At 29.4% G+C, this 18,849-nt stretch overlaps 5 protein-coding genes across 7 annotated transcripts in view; 3 read left to right on the plus strand and 2 right to left on the minus strand.

Annotated features, from left to right (window-relative positions):
* The first annotated feature begins 3,542 nt into the window (after positions 1 to 3,542).
* Positions 3,543 to 4,591, plus strand: LOC119613300 (probable U2 small nuclear ribonucleoprotein A'). The gene has a single exon (XM_037969308.1). It carries the CDS (start codon positions 3,684 to 3,686, stop codon positions 4,479 to 4,481), a length of 798 nt encoding a protein of 265 aa, XP_037825236.1. The 5' UTR covers positions 3,543 to 3,683; the 3' UTR covers positions 4,482 to 4,591.
* A 45-nt stretch (positions 4,592 to 4,636) lies between these two features.
* LOC119613301 (respirasome Complex Assembly Factor 1-like) lies at positions 4,637 to 5,683 on the minus strand. The gene is given in 4 exon segments (XM_037969309.1): positions 4,637 to 5,152; positions 5,219 to 5,322; positions 5,498 to 5,584; positions 5,587 to 5,683. Coding segments are annotated over 4 exon segments (411 nt in total). The 5' UTR covers positions 5,611 to 5,683; the 3' UTR covers positions 4,637 to 4,956.
* An 838-nt stretch (positions 5,684 to 6,521) lies between these two features.
* On the plus strand, positions 6,522 to 8,899 carry LOC119613299 (hyccin-like). The gene is given in 5 exon segments (XM_037969307.1): positions 6,522 to 6,692; positions 6,695 to 6,987; positions 6,990 to 7,300; positions 7,436 to 7,862; positions 7,864 to 8,899. Coding segments are annotated over 5 exon segments (1,803 nt in total). The 5' UTR covers positions 6,522 to 6,622; the 3' UTR covers positions 8,566 to 8,899.
* Positions 8,900 to 11,183: 2,284 nt separating this feature from the next.
* LOC119613304 (tRNA N(3)-methylcytidine methyltransferase METTL6-like) lies at positions 11,184 to 12,484 on the minus strand. The gene has a single exon (XM_037969312.1). It carries the CDS (start codon positions 12,384 to 12,386, stop codon positions 11,526 to 11,528), a length of 861 nt encoding a protein of 286 aa, XP_037825240.1. The 5' UTR covers positions 12,387 to 12,484; the 3' UTR covers positions 11,184 to 11,525.
* Positions 12,485 to 16,345: 3,861 nt separating this feature from the next.
* LOC119613298 (focadhesin) overlaps positions 16,346 to 18,849 on the plus strand; it is an 11,557-nt gene continuing 9,053 nt past the window's right edge. Inside the window, exons 1-3 of one of the 3 annotated variants that reach the window (XM_037969306.1) lie at positions 16,346 to 16,533; positions 16,597 to 16,733; positions 16,813 to 17,092. In XM_037969306.1, coding sequence (XP_037825234.1) covers positions 16,821 to 17,092 — 272 coding nt within the window. In that variant the 5' untranslated portion in view covers positions 16,346 to 16,533; positions 16,597 to 16,733; positions 16,813 to 16,820. The remainder of the gene's footprint in view (positions 16,534 to 16,596; positions 16,734 to 16,812; positions 17,093 to 18,849) is intronic. The other 2 variants (XM_037969305.1, XM_037969304.1) reach the window with 2 other exon arrangements.

Below are 18,849 nucleotides of genomic sequence, written 5' to 3' on the forward strand. Positions count from 1 at the left end.
TATAGACTAGACTATAGACTAGACTATAGACTAGATATAGACTAGACTATAGACTAGACTATAGACTAGACTATAGACTAGATAGACTAGACTTAGACTAAATTATAGACTATAGACTAGACTATAGACTGGAATGTAGACTGGAATAGTAGACTAGACTATAGACTAGACTATAGACTAGACTATAGACTAGACTATAGACTAGACTATAGACTAGACTATAGACTAGACTATAGACTAGACTATAGACTAGACTATAGACTAGACTATAGACTAGACTAAGACTAGACTATAGACTAGACTAGATATAGACTAGATTTTGGCTAGACTATAGACTAGACTATAGACTAGACTATAGACTAGACTATAGACTAGACTATAGACTAGTCTATAGACTAGACTATAGACTACACTATAGACTAGACTATAGACTAGATTATAGCACTATAGACTAGACTATAGACTAGACATAGACTAGACTATAGACTAGACTATAGACTAGACTATAGACTAGACTATAGACTAGACTATAGACTAGACTATAGACTAGACTATAGACTAGACTATAGACTAGACATAGACTAGTCTATAGACTAGACTATAGACTAGACTATAGACTAGATATAGACTAGACTATAGACTAGACTATAGACTAGACTATAGACTAGACTATAGACTAGACTATAGACTAGACTAGACTAGACTAGACTGATAGACTAGACTATAGACTAGACTATAGACTAGACTATAGACTAGACTATAGACTAGACTATAGACTAGACTATAGACTAGTCTATAGACTAGACTATAGACTAGACTATAGACTAGACTATAGACTAGATTATAGACTAGACTATAGACTAGACTATAGACTAGACTATAGACTAGACTATGGACTAGACTATGGACTAGACTGTAGACTAAACTATAGGCTGGACTATAGACTAGACTATAGACTGGAATGTAGACTAGACTATAGACTGCACTATAGACTAGACTATAGACTTGACTATAGACTAGACTATAGACTAGACTATAGCCTAGACTAGAGACAGATATAGTCTAGACTATAGATTAGACCATAGACTAGACTATAGACTAGACTATAGAAAATATAGACTAGACTATTAACTAGACTGTTGACTAGACTATAGACTAGTCTAGTCGACCACCATAATTATTTAATGTTATTAGTCCTATCTGTTTTGAGTTTGTTTTAAAATTAATGTATTTTTTACTGTTTTTGTAATTTTAAAATATTGTGTTAAAAACTCTAATCTAAACTAAAACATTACATTAACAAAACACAGCTGCATGTCATTTTATATGTCTAACGTTATTTGTTTTTTTTTCTGTTTAAATAAATAAATACAAAACTATGTTATACATCACTTTAAGCTAAAATATTTGTATTATATAAAATTTCAATATATTTTATAGGAGAAATTAGTTGAAGGCCTACAACGATCCTCTATACGACGGACTTTTAGAGATACACAATATACCAAAGAGGATGTCGTTGATTTATAAAACCCAACAATTTAAGAAAATTAAAAACAATCTCCCCAAAAACCAAAAACAAGCAAAAACAATAAATAAATATTTTTTATATATAAAAAAACGCCTTAAATTTTGGTTAAAACTTTTTACTTTAACGAAATATGTTTCCAAAACTGTGCAATTTTCTATTCTACTACTTTTTTTAGTATTTTTCTTAACTGGCGTGTAATATTTATTACAATGTTTTTTATTATTATTTTTTAATTTTTAGTTTTTAAGTTTAATATTTTAAGTAAAATAAAGTATTCCATTTTTATTTTGTAATATTATTTATAAAATGTATTTAACAAAAACAATATACATGCATATAGATTAAATGAAACAAACGAACATATTTTTATACTATAATTTATAACTTTCCCCCTTGTGGTCTTCTTTTTATAAAATATACATATTTATGTAAATTGTCTATAAGTCTTTATACTTTTTTTTTTAATTATTATAATTATTGAACAAAAACAAAAATAAAACAAACAACCAATCGTACATAACATAAATAACTGATATTACAGTACACCTTCTAGTTTTTTACTATTTCTTCTTTAATTTTCCATAATTGCAATTAAGTGCCAAGGTTTTTTTTAAATAATTTTTGTTCATAATAGAAATTTTCAATCTATTTATGAAAAACAATTACTTTGCAGACTTTATAAGTAAATTGAAACAATTAAAAAGAAATCTAGATTTTCGATCTTTTTAAAACTCCATTTTTAGACATTAACACTTAGAAGTGCTAAATTTAAATAAGTTTACAACTTTTCCACTTTCTAATAAGAAAAATATTAAACTCCCTTAATTATGTTAATAAAATTTTATTTACAAAACATTCACAACAGTAGAAGTAGTTTTTGCAAGCATTAATAATGAAAAACAAAAAAGACACCAAATTAAATATTAAATTAAAAATTTGAAAAATTAGTTTTTTTTTTCTTTTTGTAGCACAAAGTAAAATATAAAGAGCAAAAATATTTAGTAAAAAACGAATTTTCTTATTAAGAAAACAAATGGAAAATACAAAATTATTATACAACAACAACAAAAATTATGAATTTTGAAAACTAATGAAAGTTATTAAAATATAAAAATAAAAGAACTGCCCCCACCAGTTGTGAAAATAAAACATACAAAAAATTTCAACGACAATTTTCAGACTAAAGCGAAAAGAAAAGAAACACAAAATCGATAAATTAAATAAACGATGTTTAAGTTAATAAGAAAAAACAGCACACTCCCAAATAAACAAATACACAATAAAATGTAAACATTTTTGAAATTTTTCGAAAAGAAAATTGTATTAAAAAAATAAAAATAAAATTAAAAAAAAAACATTTATTTTGTTTTATTGAAAACTAGCTATACTGGCTATAGCTAGTTTTGCTACCTAAAGCTACTACCTAAAAGCAATATAAAAAAACCCACTTAACGATTTTGAAATTTCTAACTACAATAGTTATCCAGTTCGCCTATTTCTATCTTTCTATGAAAAATTTGAATTATCTAACAGTTTTCAAGATATACGAAATTTTTTATTTAATTCAATCCCCTCATTGAAAGTCCGTCCGTTATTCTCTAAATGTTCACATGAATGTCAAAGTTCTTCATGTAAAATTTGAATTTGATTCTAGCTTTAATAGTTTCTCAGATATACAAATTTTTCTATTTAATTCATGTGGGGGCTTCAAGCTTCCCAGATGAATGTCCGCCCTTTTTCCTTAAAAATGTACAGATGAAATTGCAGAATTTTTCCTTCAAACAGATTCTGTTTGATGTCCCATTTGAAATACATATGTTTGAAGAAATAGGAAATACTGGTTTGTCAAACAACAATGTATTTTTCGTGTTTGCTACAAACACAAATAGTTTGAAGTGCTACCAGAGAAAAACTTGAAGTTGCCAGAACTCTAATATAAGGTATTCAGCGATTTTAATCACATGTAGCAGTTTTTATCACCTTGTTAACCCTACTCTCTCAACTATAGTTTGACAGTTTCTCACTTCACAGTGAATGATTTTTTTGCAAGAAGAAGAATTAAAAGAACGCTGTTGTTTTTATCCAAAAAGTTTTACAATTTTTTCACAAAATAATACATTATTTCGTAAATATCCTTTAAATACTTTACAAAATGGTGAAATTAACACCCGAACTTATAAATCAATCAATGCAATTTATAAACCCTTGTCGAGAACGTGAATTAGATTTACGCGGCTATAAGATACCACAAATTGAAAATTTGGGAGCCACGCTTGACCAGTTCGATACAATAGATTTGTCCGACAATGATCTCAGAAAATTAGATGGTCTTCCCTATTTACCACGTCTGAAGTGTTTATTACTGAATAATAATCGTATACTACGTATAGGTGATGATCTGCAGGAGTGTGTGCCTAACCTAAATTCGGTAATTTTAAGCGGCAATAATTTGCAGGAATTGGGCGATTTGGAGCCTCTGGCACAACTAACACATTTAGAGACCTTGTGTTTGCTTATGAATCCGGTGTCTACCAAACCTTACTACAGAGAGTATATGGCTTATAAATTTCCACATTTACGCTTATTGGATTTTAGGAAAATCAAGCAAAAGGATCGCAAAACTGCTTTGGAGTTCTTCCGTTCTAAACAGGGTAAAGAAATGTTAAAGGAAATAGCTAAAAAATCGAAATTAAGTGCTGCAGCAGCGGCACTAGCGGAAGCAACGGGTAAATCAACTGGCAGTGCGGGTGGACGGTTTGCCAATCCAGAAGATTTGCAACGCATTAGGGAAGCAATCAAACGTGCCAGTTCATTGCAAGAAGTAGAAAGATTATCACAAATCTTGCAAAGTGGTCAAATACCCGATAATTTTGTTTTAGGTCAAAATGGTTCCACACAAAATGGTAATACTAATAATAGTACAACACAAGAAGTGGCAATGGAACATTAGTGTTTAAAACATCTTTTTAATTTAAAATATTTAGTTTTCTGTGAATTCAAAGTGAACAATATAAACAAGCGAACCAATGAAGTAAAGAAGTTTTTTTATTTTAAAATAAACCATTTTATTTCTTCCAAATTTTTCATAGAAAAATAAAGAATTTCTCAAGAGGAGTAGTAAGTATATATTGGCTATATTAGAAGAGTAATTTGTTGTTATATTTTAAGAAACAATTACAAACAAAAAAGCAAGAATGACTTAAAAATTAAGAAACAAGTTTATGTTACAAATGAAAATAGTTTAACATAGGTTGTTAAATATTTTATGATAATTTTTGTTAAATTTGTAATTTCTTTGTGGCGTAAGGAATCATTCATTTACTTTTAATGGACAAATTAAAACAGGAATCAATTTATATTAACTACTACTATTTATCTATGTTTGTGAATTGCTTTTTTTTAGTTCTTTTGTTATAAGGGTAGGACTAACGACCTTTGGCTTCCATTATGGCATCGTAATGAAGACCGGTATAGAAAATAATCCACGTTACTAGAAAACCAGCAAACGAAGTCATAAAACCTTCTTTAATCAATTCCCAAGCACCGCCATAGGCTTCTTCGTCAATATTTTGAAAATTAATGGCATAAATGTAAACGACAGCACAACTGATACCAGCAAACCTGAAAAAAATAAAAGGAATGTTAGTGATATTAGCTTTTGAGATCATTGTTTTCATTTATACTCACAATACTAAACCTAAAAAGCCTTTAAGTGGTACAATACCCCAGATTACACCTAAAATAATGCCAAAAATTTGACGGGACCAATAGATGACATCCAAAAATTCATCCTAGAGTAAAAAAAGTGGATACATATAATTAAACACATACATAAATAAGCACTTAAATTCCAATTGGAAGTTACTGGGCAATTTCATTATCTATTGCTTAAATACGTTTATTTGTATAACCAGATAAATTAACACTGCCAGCATGTTTTCATGATTATCGAAAAAATTTTCTTACCTTATCCGGCCACTCAGATTTTGCTGTCAAAGCTCTATTGCAAATTTCTTTAATTGATGAGGACTTGGCACTACCACTTGTATTGTGTGAATGGTATTTGTTCTTGTAGACATTTTCACTGTCAATTTTTAATTCAACTTAGAAGATAGAAATAAAAGGAGTAAAATAAATACAGAAATTAATTAAATGCAATTTCACTCGAAATATATTAAAACTTCGACGTGTGATTACTGTTGGACTGTGCGGGACAAAACGAATATAGAACATAAATGTCAAAATGACATTTAATCATTAACATATGACAGGGATGGATGTGTTAATAGCATTAACCATTTCTAATGTAAAGTGCTGTGATTAAAAAATTAAAATTTTCATTAAAAAAATAAATTTATAATAAAATTGTTGAATTTCAATTAAATTTTTTAATGAACCTTAAGTACATAAATTATAAGGATATTGTTTAGATATTGTTTTCGTACCACAGACAAATTTACCAACTCTGAAAAATATAAATCTTTTAATAACATAGCTGTCAAATTTTCTGAAACGGGGTGACTCATATATAAAACAAAGTTCACTTTAACACACCTTGTTTTTATTATTAGTGTTGATAACTGTTTTTGTCAAAACAGCAAAATATATACATAGTGCAAAATGTGTACTTTAATGCATATAAAATTTTAAATAAAGTAATTTACTATATTTTGAGCTTTGTTAACTTTATTTGATTCAGAAACCTTAAAAAATAATGTCATCAATTAATTCCAACAAGAAACTATACCCATTTATTTGCAATAAATCGCTGCATAGTCATCACTGCTTAATTACCCGATGTGTCAAAGAAAGACAAGTGCAGAGAAAAAGAGAAAAACAACATTACGTCAAAACAACTAAAATATTTTTTTTTTTTAGAAAAAAAAAAGCAGCCAAAGAAATTTTACCAATTTTTGTGATAATTACGAGTGAAAAAGTAGAAAAAATATATGTAATTTTTATTGCTAACAAAGAAAAACTTAGTAAAATTGTTGTCAACCAAACTGCCTCTATTTACTGTTGTTGAACAGCAGCAGACATTGTGTAAAATAATTGAAGGTGTTCGTTCGTTCGAGTGCTGAATACTGAGTAATGGCAGAATCAATAGTCCAAGATTGGTTGACGGATTTTCAACGTATACAGGGTCAACCTTCAGAGGTTAAGATTTTGCCAATGAACATGACAGTGATTCGGAAATAGCTGAAGCAATTTTTACCATTTTGCATGATCGTCAAAGGCATGAATCATTGGTTCATGATATTTGCCAACAGTTGTTGGCCTTCTATCGTAGCACCGAAAAATCATTACAAAAGTTCCCGTTACAATTTATACCTGTTCTAATCTATACGTACCTGCATGCCGTTGCCGGTGGTGATAAAAAAGGTGTACGTAGTTTGGAAACACTTTTAATCTGCATTTACAATGGTGAAGTGTCTACGGAGGAGGGGGGGCGAACGGGGTGGTACAATTTCGTATGCCTATTCTAGCTCAGGCCTCTGTGTATCATGAAGAAAAGAATTTACCATTGACTGATTTGCGACGCTGGGAAGAGAATTGTAATCGTGAAGTAAAATGGGGTCCACATCAGCGCATCGAAGCGATTACAGCCCAAAATCGTTTGAGAATAATGACCGCTTTATTGTTTTGCTATAATCAACAAGTTAGTTTAACTCAAAAATCAGCACTCATACACTTGTGCCGAGTGTCCTCACAATTGGTGACAGAAGGATTCAATACGAAATCAACTCATGCTCATAGGATCTCATATGGGTAAGTGATAATATAATGAGGTTAATGGGACGTTTGTAATTTAATCGATAATATTTGAATCATAAAAAATCTAGATAAATCATTACTTTTCATTGTATATTATATAAACTTTTGTTTTAACTTTTTTGTCCTTAGCTCGGATCCTTCACTAATGCCTAAATCCATGATACCGCGCATTCCATTATCATCAGCATTCCTTGTGGAATTAGTGCATGCCATTTATTTTGCCATGTTTAATGGTTTTGGTACTGTGGCCATCCAAACACTGGAAGATATACATAATAGAGCGTGCTTTGAAATGTACACTGAATTGATACTAATCACTAGTGCAGTACGTAACTCTCTGCATGCCAATCCCTCAGGCCAGCCCAGTGATGGTCCCATGGGCCTGAGCGTAGCTCTAACACCATCCACCAATACTGTAACCACCGCTGTCTCAAAATCAATGATAACAAATGCATCATTCCGTACGAAAAAATTACCCGATGATATACCTATCCAAGTGCAAGATCTTACAATGCCACAGGCGCCTCAACAGCTGGCCAGTGTGACAGAAGAAACTGCCCGAACAAACACAAAATGCCAAAGAAGGCAAGGAATCGGGTCAAGGTTCACGCAATTCCATTATACGACCTAGCATGGAGGGCATTAAGGCCCAAGCTCATAAAGCCTTGATAGCAGGTTTCAAAAAATCCAAAGGCAAAGAGAAGGACAAAGACAAGGATGCCGGCGATGCTACAACTGGTGCTCATCAAACAAACGGCAATGCTGCCACAAATAACATAGACAGTAGTACTAAACCACCGCAACGAAAACTAGATAAACACATGCAACGCAATTCCCTAATGCAACTGCAAATGGAAAGCTCTTCTTCGGAGTTTGAAAAGAGTCCGGGACCGGTGAAGGGCAAAACTTACGAATCATTAGATACCATGGAAATGTTGCCAATGCAATCGTTATTGGCAAACGAAAGCGGTAGTGGCAGTTTTAGCATTGACAGTGATTTAAATGGTGGTGCTCTTGTAACAGGTACAAACGTTAGTTCAGGCTTAGGAGGTGGTGGTGGTGGTGGTGTTGTTGTGGGCGGTAGTGTCGTTGGTGGTCTAACAAATAATAGCAATAATAATAGTACAACAACTACCACCTCTTTAACTAGCAGTGACCTGTTAACTACAAAAAGTTTCGATTCCAGTATTGAACTACCACCACTCAGTGCAACGCCCGGTATTGTGGGGGTAAAAACGAATGATACACTTGTGGATTAGTGCTTTTCTAAGGCTTCCAGTGGCCTAGGCTACTTATATTATGGTTAAAATCTAATTTCACCTGTTTAATAGCATACATACAAAATTATCTCTTATTTAATGGTGATCATTGGTACAAACAAGACTTTATTTTGTTTGTTTTTTTTTATTTAATTTATTTACGGGTGAAGCAGGTGTTTTGTTTTATGTTTGTATTTTTTTTTTAAATTACATAGCTATGTATATGTATAGATATGTACATTAAGATTAAAGCACTTTTTGTTCTATTGTGCCAATGACTTACAAGGTATTCCATACGTTTGTATGAGCATTTTATTAAATTTTTAATTTTAAACTTAAAACAAAATTGATGAAAAACATAACTTGTTGATTAATAATTGAGATTGTTGAACTTAATTTAAAAGTATAACTAAATGGAACAAAATAATTAAAAATTAAAAAAAAAACACAGTACTAAATACATATGTATTTGCGTTATGTTAACAAGCTTAAGTTTGTGTTAAATTAAATGAAAATATATTAACTAAAAACACACATACTTATATAATAATTATTATAATTTATTGCTTAAATAGCTTCTGTGTTTTATTTTCTTTACGACAATTTTTTTATTTCACTTTAACTATCACTTTATTGTTATTTAGGTATAATATTTAAAACTTATTGTTTTTATTCTATTTGATTAACAAAATTTTTATTAAATAAAAATCATTATTATATGAAAACACTTTAATTAAAAACTTTTATTACAGTTTTTCTAATATCAACTACACTTTAATAACAATTTGTCATGAATATGTATATTTGTTTGTTTTCATTTTTATATAACTTCTATATAAATAGAAAGTTTTGTGAAATATAAATTAAGTATTTTATTGTTGTTTTTTATAATTTTAAATTATTTAAGACATAATTTTTTTAAACTATTATTGTAAAAATTTGTTATTAATTATAAATTTTTAAATAATTATTAAATTATATAACTTTCGAATTACTAAAACAATACAAAAAAAAAACAAAATCTTCTCAGATAATCCATTCAAAAATAGTTAATTAGGCTAAAAAAATCGTTGTCATTGAATATTCTTTAATTATTTTAGATATAAAATATTTCCTTTACATACATTTTAAAGCCGCCAGGCTAATTTTTCAGCAAAATTAATATAAAATTGTAATTTTTTATTTTAGGATCGGGCCGTTTAAACATTTACATTGATATTGAAGAAATTAACAATTACAAATCGTTTACAACACAATTTTAGCTTTAATATTGCAATTTTAGATTTATTTACAAATAAAATTTTTAAAATGCAGTTAATTATCTTGTACAAATTGTAAAAAATTTCTCAACTTTCAAAATTTCGTATTGAATTTTATTGTTTATTTTAGAACATTCTTGTGAAAACCATTCTATTGAAAAACAAATACTGCAGAAGAAAAACAATTCATAACTGGAATGAATTTTGTAGTAAATAGTACGAAAAGAGCATCATGACTGTTTTTTTAACAAACCGTTTTCATTCAGAATAAGAAAACTTCATAAATAGTATGATTTTGTACATGACTGTTCGAAAATAGTATGATTTTCTTAAATGTTTCATATTATCTTTTAATCAGATTCTACCTATAAACTATTGACTAGACTATTTTACTATAGTAAACTATAGACTGGACTATAGACTAGACTGTAGATGAGACTATAGACAAGACTATTGACTAGATTATTGACAAGACTACTGACTAGACTATTGACTAGATTATAGAGTAGAGAGTAGACAATAGAATACACTATTGTCTAGTCTATAGAACAGACTATAGACAAGACTATTGACTAGACTCTGGATTAGACCGTAGACCAAACAATATACATACTAGACTATTAACTAAGCTATAGATTAGATTATTGACTAAACTATACACTGAACTATTGACTAGATTATTGGCTAAACTATATACTAGACTTAACTATAGACTTGACTATTGACTAGACTTTATACTAGACTATAGACTTTACTATTAACTAGACTATAACCAGCTGTTTTTTTAACAAATAAAGTTTTGCTTATTTAAATCTAAAATTGCAATTCTAGAGAATAAATATTGTGATTGTTCGTTCGTTAACCCTATCCCTTTAGCCAGTTAAACAATAGTTATTATTTCTTTAATACTTATACACCAACATGTTCTATAAGTCAAGTAGAATTAAATTATAAGAAATCATTTTAGATCATATTATTTCTAACATGATAATTTTTAATACTTTTAATTTTAATTGTCTAATAGAACAGTGGGCATTATGTGAATTAATAAAATAATATTTATATATGTATATATTTGTGTGATAAAAATTAAAAACCAAATATATATAAATATTATGTATATTAAATATAATTTAAAAACAAACTTATGAACATCATAAATGTATTTATTGAACGTTAATTAAAATAAAATTAAAACAAAAACAAAAATTAAACTCATGTTATTATCAATTGAAAATGAAAATTAAACTATTGCATATAAATTGAATAAAAACCATACACTATATACATATATTCAAATAAAAAACTATATAATAATTGCAAAGATAATAAATATATTAAAAAAAAAAAACAAATTACTTAGATAGACAGATGAGGATCTTTTATTTAACAAAGTAAATAATTAAGAATTATAATTTTTTCGATCGAAAAAATGCTCTGTGGTAAAATGTAGATTTTGTCGTGTTCTGCGAAATGGGCTCGATATTTATAGATAAAATAAATATCTACCACAATTTGTGGTAATACGCATTGATTCCCAGTCCGTGTACGATTGAAATAAATACATATTTTATGAATAATATTTGCTAATCTTTGACAGAATTAGCACTTAATTAATGATACAATTTCTCAATTTAAATAATGAAAGAAAACACCTAATTGTTGTACCCAAAAAAGAACATTTATTTAGAAACACTAAACTTACAATTTCCTAAATTTACCCTGTAAAAATATTCTAGGAACATCAATACCCTCCTTTACATTCAATGTACGACGATGAACATAACAATTACTTAATATCTCGAAACCATTATCCCTAAACAAGTTCGCCAATTCCTGTTCAGCAAAATAATAACTTCTTGTGCCATCCTGACGCATGTAGAAATTTTCCGCAATTTTATGTCCCGATTTAAATCTTAACTGAGCCATGTCATAACGTCCATAATCTCGGAAGAGCACAATACCACCAGACTTTAAAACTTTATATAAGTTTTTGATAACAGTGTCAAATTTTTCCGGTGTTATGGCGGATAAAACAAAAATCATAGATATTATATCTAAACTCTCGGCGGGAATATTGTCATGTATGGTTTGCGTGGTAATGTCACATTGAAATGCTTTAATTTTATTTTCATCATACTTAGGATTGGAACGTACAAACTCTACAGCACGTGGTGAAAAATCACAGGCATAGAAGTAGTTGTTTAACTGACCCAATGCTTCCAGTTCCTCCATTAGTGGGTACACAAAATTGCCAACACCACAGCCAACTTCTAAAAGTTTTCTACATCCCTGTAAACTGGATGCATCCACATCTTCTTGTATTAGTTCTTGGAACTCCCGTGTTGTCCATCGTCTATCCTTAAAGAAACGTGTTTCATTACGCTTATAGAAAAGATCCCAATGTTTTTGTGCCTGCGCCTCTAGTTGACGTGCCTTAAATTCGGGTATTAATCGTTTATTTTGTTCCGTAAGCTTTTGTTTTTCATCATCAGTTAGTGATTTTTCACTTGTGGTAAATACATCCTCTATTAATTGATTATTATTATCTAAATTGTCCATATTTTTTGTTTATTTTTGAGAAGAATTGAAATATTAACAATTTCACGTTGTTGTTAGTGTTATGTGCAGAGCCCTGCGCCGACAACTAAATATGTCGGCGCGACTGACACTAAATATGTCGGCGGCGGATTAAAATCGACTGTAAGCCGGCTAAGTTTTCAACTACGTTTAGTTTTTAATTTTTCAACGATTTTAAATAAAAACGGAATCCGAGAGATCAGAAAGCGGGATTTTGGAAGCAAATATATTGTTTATAACAACAAAACAGAGCAAGCTCAAAAGTTGTGTGAGAAATTATGCAGGGATGAATAAAAAATTCTTAAAAATTAAAAACAAATCCTTTCTCCAAGTTTTACTAGGATCTGCCGATATTTAAGCCTATCTTCCATATAAAACATCTTGCAGAAAATCAGTTTCTAAAAAATTTTGCATTAAGAAAATGATCAATAACGTAAAAACAAAGATATTTTATTTGTTTATTTACTAGCTATACCCAGTGTGCTGTGCTACCCTAAAAGCAATATAACCCACTTAACGACTTTGATGATTCTAACTACAATGGTTTTCCAGATATACAATTTGTTACATATGGGAGATTCCACGCAAATTTTTGCAATTTCGAATAATCTAATAGTTTCTCAGATATACGAAGTTTTCTATTTAATTCATATGGGAGCTCCAAGCCCCCCAGATGAAAGTCCGCCCTTTTTTCTCCAAAATGTTCAGATGAATATTAAAGTTGTTCGTGCAAAATTTGAAGAATTTAGTTATATTAGTTTTCCAGATAAACGAATTTTTGTATTTAATTCATATGGGAGGTTCCGCTCCCCTCATTGGTAGTCCCCCGATTTATTACCCAAAATGTTTACATGGATGTTAAAGTTCTTCCAGAACAACATCATTTAAAGGGATCACAAAGAGATTGAAAAATATTCCAAAAGTTTCACTTTGAAAACATTATTAGAATGTATGAAAACTCGCAACTCTAAAGGCAGACTATTCCTATTTTAGCGGTAATTTATGATTAAATTAAGTAAGAAGTAAGAGTTATATTCGGCAAATCATATGTCGTAAAAAAGCAAATTTCGGAAGTGGTCCGATCATTAGATTAATAAGAACGTCACCGTGATTTTCGGATTAGGGACTTAAATGTGGAATTGGATCAATAATATATATAATTTAAAGTATTTTTTTTAATTCTACCATAATTCTATCTTAATTATAACTTTTGGAATGATGTATTAGCTATAAACTGATTTTCTGTAAGAGGGTTATATTGGCGGACCGATCCTCATAACTTTATTTTCATAAATGTAGGTTTCGGTTCCTAAAAATGTTTTTTTTCGTCGACATCGACATTTGAAATCCATTTATGTGCGTTTAAGTCATTTTCTCAAGAAGATTTCATATACATACATATTTGCATTACATATTTTCGTTAAAATCAATTAATGAAGGGGACAGGGTCAATTATGGCCTATAGAGATTTCGATTGATATCGAGCTCTTTTTGCAAAATGGACGTAAGCGAGAAAAATTTTCGTTCAATTAGGATACTGCGTGTTTAATTTTATGTTTATATATTCAATATTTTAGAAAATTCAAAAAGTACCAGTTAAAGAACGAAAAATTACCAGAAATACTCCAGTTTAAATTTTCATTCACTCAAGTCCCTGATTGCTTAGTTTTATGTTTTTAGGTTCATTACAATAGAAAATTCAAATAGAACCAGTTGAAAAACGAAAAAGTTCCAAAAAGTCCACTTTTATATGTTATCACTTAATCCGGGCTGTACATTCCTAATTTCATGTTTCTAGGTTCAATATTATAAAAAATTCAAAAAGTACCAGTCGAAGAACGAAAAAGTACCAAAAAGTCCCCTTTTAAATGTCATCACTTAATCCGGGCTGTACATTCTTAATTTCATTTTTCTAGGTTCAATATTATAAAAAATTCAAAAAGTACCAGTCGAAGAACGAAAAAGTACTAAAAAGTCCCTTTTTATAAATTATAATTTACTCCGGGCTCTACATATTTATTTTCATGTTTCTAGGTTTAATTTTATGGAAAACTCAAAAAGTACCAGTCGAAGTACGATAAAGTTCCCATTTTATAGATTCTCATTTACTCCAGGCTCTAAGTGCTTAATTTCATGTTTCGAGGTTCAAATTTTGTAGCAAGCTCAAAAAGTACCAGTCAAAGAACGAAAAAGTACCAAAAAGTGCCATTTTATAGATGCTCATTTACTCCATGCTCTACGTGCATAATTTCATGTTTCTATGTTCAATTTAATAGAAAACTCAAAAAGTACCTTTTGAAGAACGAAAAAGTACCAAAAAGTCCACTTTTATAGATTCTCAAATGCTTAATTACATGTTTCTAAGTTCTAAGTCAAAAAAGTACCAGTTGTAACATCGTATTGGGAGCCCGTTATTTTGTATTCATATGTATAAGTTAATAAACCAAAAACAATGTTTTATAAAAAAGTACCAAAAATAGGTACAATTTTCACCCCTTAAAAGTACTAAATTCATATTTTTATTTGTTCGTCAAGTTATGAAGGATTCAAAAATATTTTTTGAATGTTCTCTGGTTTAAAAGATACATGGGGTGCAAAAGAAGTACCAAATTACAGTTTCTACCCGTTTATTCCCCAAAGGAGCCGAATTTGAAAAAAGTACCAGACACCTGTCCGCTTATTTTTTAAATGAATGACGATAAGCTTTAAACTGTTTTTGTATCTTTTATAGTTTAGGAGATATGAGGTTACCGAATTTACCCGTTTTTACCTTTTTTAACCCCCTAATCATTTCCAAAAATCCCGTCTTAGTGGATCTATTTGGTGGGAGACCAACCTCCTGTCCAAATTTCAGCTCTTTAGCTAAAACCGTTTAGGATGTGCGATGATGAATCAGTCAGTCAGTAACGTTAGAATTTTATATATGTACGTATGTATGTACATATATAGATTTCGTGCATTGAATTATACTGTAAAAAGATTCTAATGTTCGACTTGAATTCAAGTTTCGTTTTCACTGGAGAATTCTATTGAATTAAAGTGTAATGAAAGTGAATTTCAACACTTGAAATTTGAATGTTTGACTGGAATTAAACTTGTTTTAAACTTTAATTCCAGCAAGAATGCTTATTTGGTATAGTGTGACAACTATAAGGGATCTAAAGTCGACTTAAAGCCCACAATGGTTAGTACCAATATTTTGCCCAAACAACATCTACATACCTAGCCAGGTTCTATCCTCTAGGTCCGTGAAGACATTCTCTACAAAGCTATAAATTTGTATAAAAGACGGCTTAACAATTGTTTCTTGTAAATATTCGGCCACCATAGTGTTTGGAGACAACAAGAGCTTCACTGAAAGGCACACCTGACAGACATCGCGCTCTATTATGGGTGTATGGTAGTGATTCTGCTAAGATCAATGGTATAATAATAAGTATGTATCTCAAGGATACTAGATTTTATTTTATAAAGTATTTATTACTATTTTTCTTATTGTACAGAATTCGGCATTTAAATATCACGTTTTATTTTACCTTCAAAACACTTTTCATTCATGTTTTCTGTTTTGTAGGAATTTTTTTTTGAAAAATTAGTTTGTTTTCAATTTGTTTTGTTTCAATTGTCATTGTTTTTTTCTGCAGCGTCGTATGTTTTAGTACTATATGGCAAAAAACAGAAATCTACAAATTAAGTAGATTTAGTTTTGTATGGGAAATCTAGTAAAAATCAACTGGATTTGCTCGAAATCTCATAATTACTAGATTTCCCTGTAGTGTAAATAGGAACAAATGTTTGTCTTTTGTAAGTAAGTTGTCTATGAAAAATAATGTCAGACATTGCCTGCAGTGCCACCTTTTATATAAGCCTTGTTGGTACAAATAAACTGCAGCCAACTTCACATGTAAACAACCGGTATTTGTGCTTAAACAACAACAAATACTAACAGCTGATTATTTAATTTTGCAATTTTCTTTTCACAACAAACTGTTGCATATTTTTGTTTATTCTTCAGTTTTACTACCAATATTTCTAAACAATATTTATTTGTAAACATCAACAATTCCCAACGTTAAGAATATTGGCCAATAATTAAGGACTTGCGCTTTAAATTCTTAATAAACTGCAAGTAAGTTTACAAATGAACGAACTTTTATAAAAATTCTAGTCATTGTTAAGAGAAACGTTTAAGGAGACACATCGAAATAACTAAACAACGGTAGCCTACGTGGAGGTCTGCCAACAAAAAGGTATATGTATTAGGAAGACCTAACAACATTTTTTTCGGCCAAAACACAACTGAAAAAGTAATAAATTGAAAATTAATTGGTATAACTTAACTAAATTATAAGAAAGTTTCTTAATTGAAAAACACATTTTTAAGCGGTTTTACTACTTTTCGTTAAAGCTAATCCCATGGAGGAGTTTAAAACTATTACACCCAGCACTTCGGTGGTAAAGATATCAGCGTGTTTGGAAAAAATCTTTAAGAAAATTGTTGAAAGCCGTGAAAAGAAAGTTGCTGAACATAATATTAAGGAAATTGAATTTTTAAAATCACAATGTAAAGCTGAAAATGTACAATTGGGTCTTATGAGCTGTCAGACATTTGTGCGTTTGGTGGAGCAAGGCACTTTGGAGCCCGCTAGTGTTTTAACCATGCTAATATCCATGTTGCCAAATTCCAAGTAAGTACATGCAAGTGTGTGTGTAATTTTATTTTATTTTAACCAAAAACAAATAAATTGATATGGAAAAAATTCATAGATTCAAGGATAAAAATCAACATAAATTACATTCACATTTCCTATTATACCTCTTACTCTCACACCATGCAATTTATACAAGATTAACTAAGGGTTTCGCTGTTAATAGTTGAATACTCCATGAAAGATCCTATTACAATTTATTTTCTACTCTTAGTTGTTGTTTTCTGTATTTCAAAGTTTATTTTTTCTTCAAGTTTTCTTTGTACATTGCCTTTTTTCGTGGTGTTGTTGCTGTCGTACATGCCTACAACACCAGGTGCTTCCTACTTCGGTCATGTTTTATAGCCGGAGTTTCCGTTCTTTTAACTATTTCGCATACCTTGACCAACAATGGTCGTTGGCTTTTCTGAGTTAATTGTTTTGTATGCGCTCTATTTTACACCAATAGCAAAATAAATGTAGGTCATTAAACATACATTACATACAAAATATTTAGTTTTAATCGTTTGGAACTGATTTATGTTTTATGTTTCTATATGAGTTCTTTTCTTAATTCTATGTAGAAGAGATTTTTTACTTTGATAAAATGTTTATGAAAATAGTGGGAAACTAATAGACAGATAGATATTTTTGTTAAAAAATAAACAGATTTCCTATGAAAAAATTATTTTTTGTGAAAGTTCGATTTTTTAGTAAACTTTAGAATTTTTTATAAAAATTAAATTTTTAGTGAAATATTGGATTTTTGGTCAAAAAATGATGAAAAATTGAATTTTTAGTGAAAATTGAAATTTTAGTGAAAAATTGAATTTTAGTGAAAAATTGAATTTTTAGTGAAAAATTGAATTTTTAGTGAAAAATTGAATTTTTAGTGAAAAATTGAATTTTTAGTGAAAATTGAATTTTTAGTGAAAAATTGAATTTTTAGTGAAAAATTGAATTTTAGTGAAAAATTGTATTTTTAGTGAAAAATTAAATTTTTAGTGAAAAATTGAATTTTTAGGTAGATAGATATATAGATAGATAGATAGATAGATAGATAGAGATAGATAGATAGATAGATAGATAGATAGATAGATAGATAGATAGATAGATAGATAGATAGATAGATAGATAGATACATAGATACTAGATACATAGATAGATAGATAGATAGATAGATAGATAGATAGATAGATAGATAGATAGATAGATAGATAGATAGATAGATAGATAGATAGATAGATAGATAGATAGATAGATAGATAGATAGATAGAATACATAGATAGATACGATAGATAGATAGATAGATAGATAGATAGATAGATAGATAGATAGATAGATAGATAGATAGATAGATAGATAGATAGATAGATAGATAGATAGATAGATAGATAGATAGATATATAGATAGATAGATAGATAGATAGATAGATAGATAGATAGATAGATGATAGATAGATAGATAGATAGATTCGATAGATAGATATATAGATAGATAGATATAGATAGATAGATAGATAGATAGATAGATAGATAGATAGGTAGATACATAGATAGATAGATAGATAGATAGATAGATAGATAGATAGATAGATAGATAGATAGATACATACCTAGATAGATAGATAGATAGATAGATAGATAGATAGATAGATAGATAGATAGATAGATCGATAGATAGATAGATAGATAGATAGATAGATAGATAGATAGTACATAGATAGATAGATAGATAGATACATAGATAGATAGA

Source organism: Lucilia sericata, unplaced genomic scaffold (assembly GCF_015586225.1).
Source record: "Lucilia sericata isolate MDLA Ls3-8-SP2 unplaced genomic scaffold, ASM1558622v1 Contig002050F_arrow, whole genome shotgun sequence".
NCBI lineage: Eukaryota > Metazoa > Arthropoda > Insecta > Diptera > Calliphoridae > Lucilia > Lucilia sericata.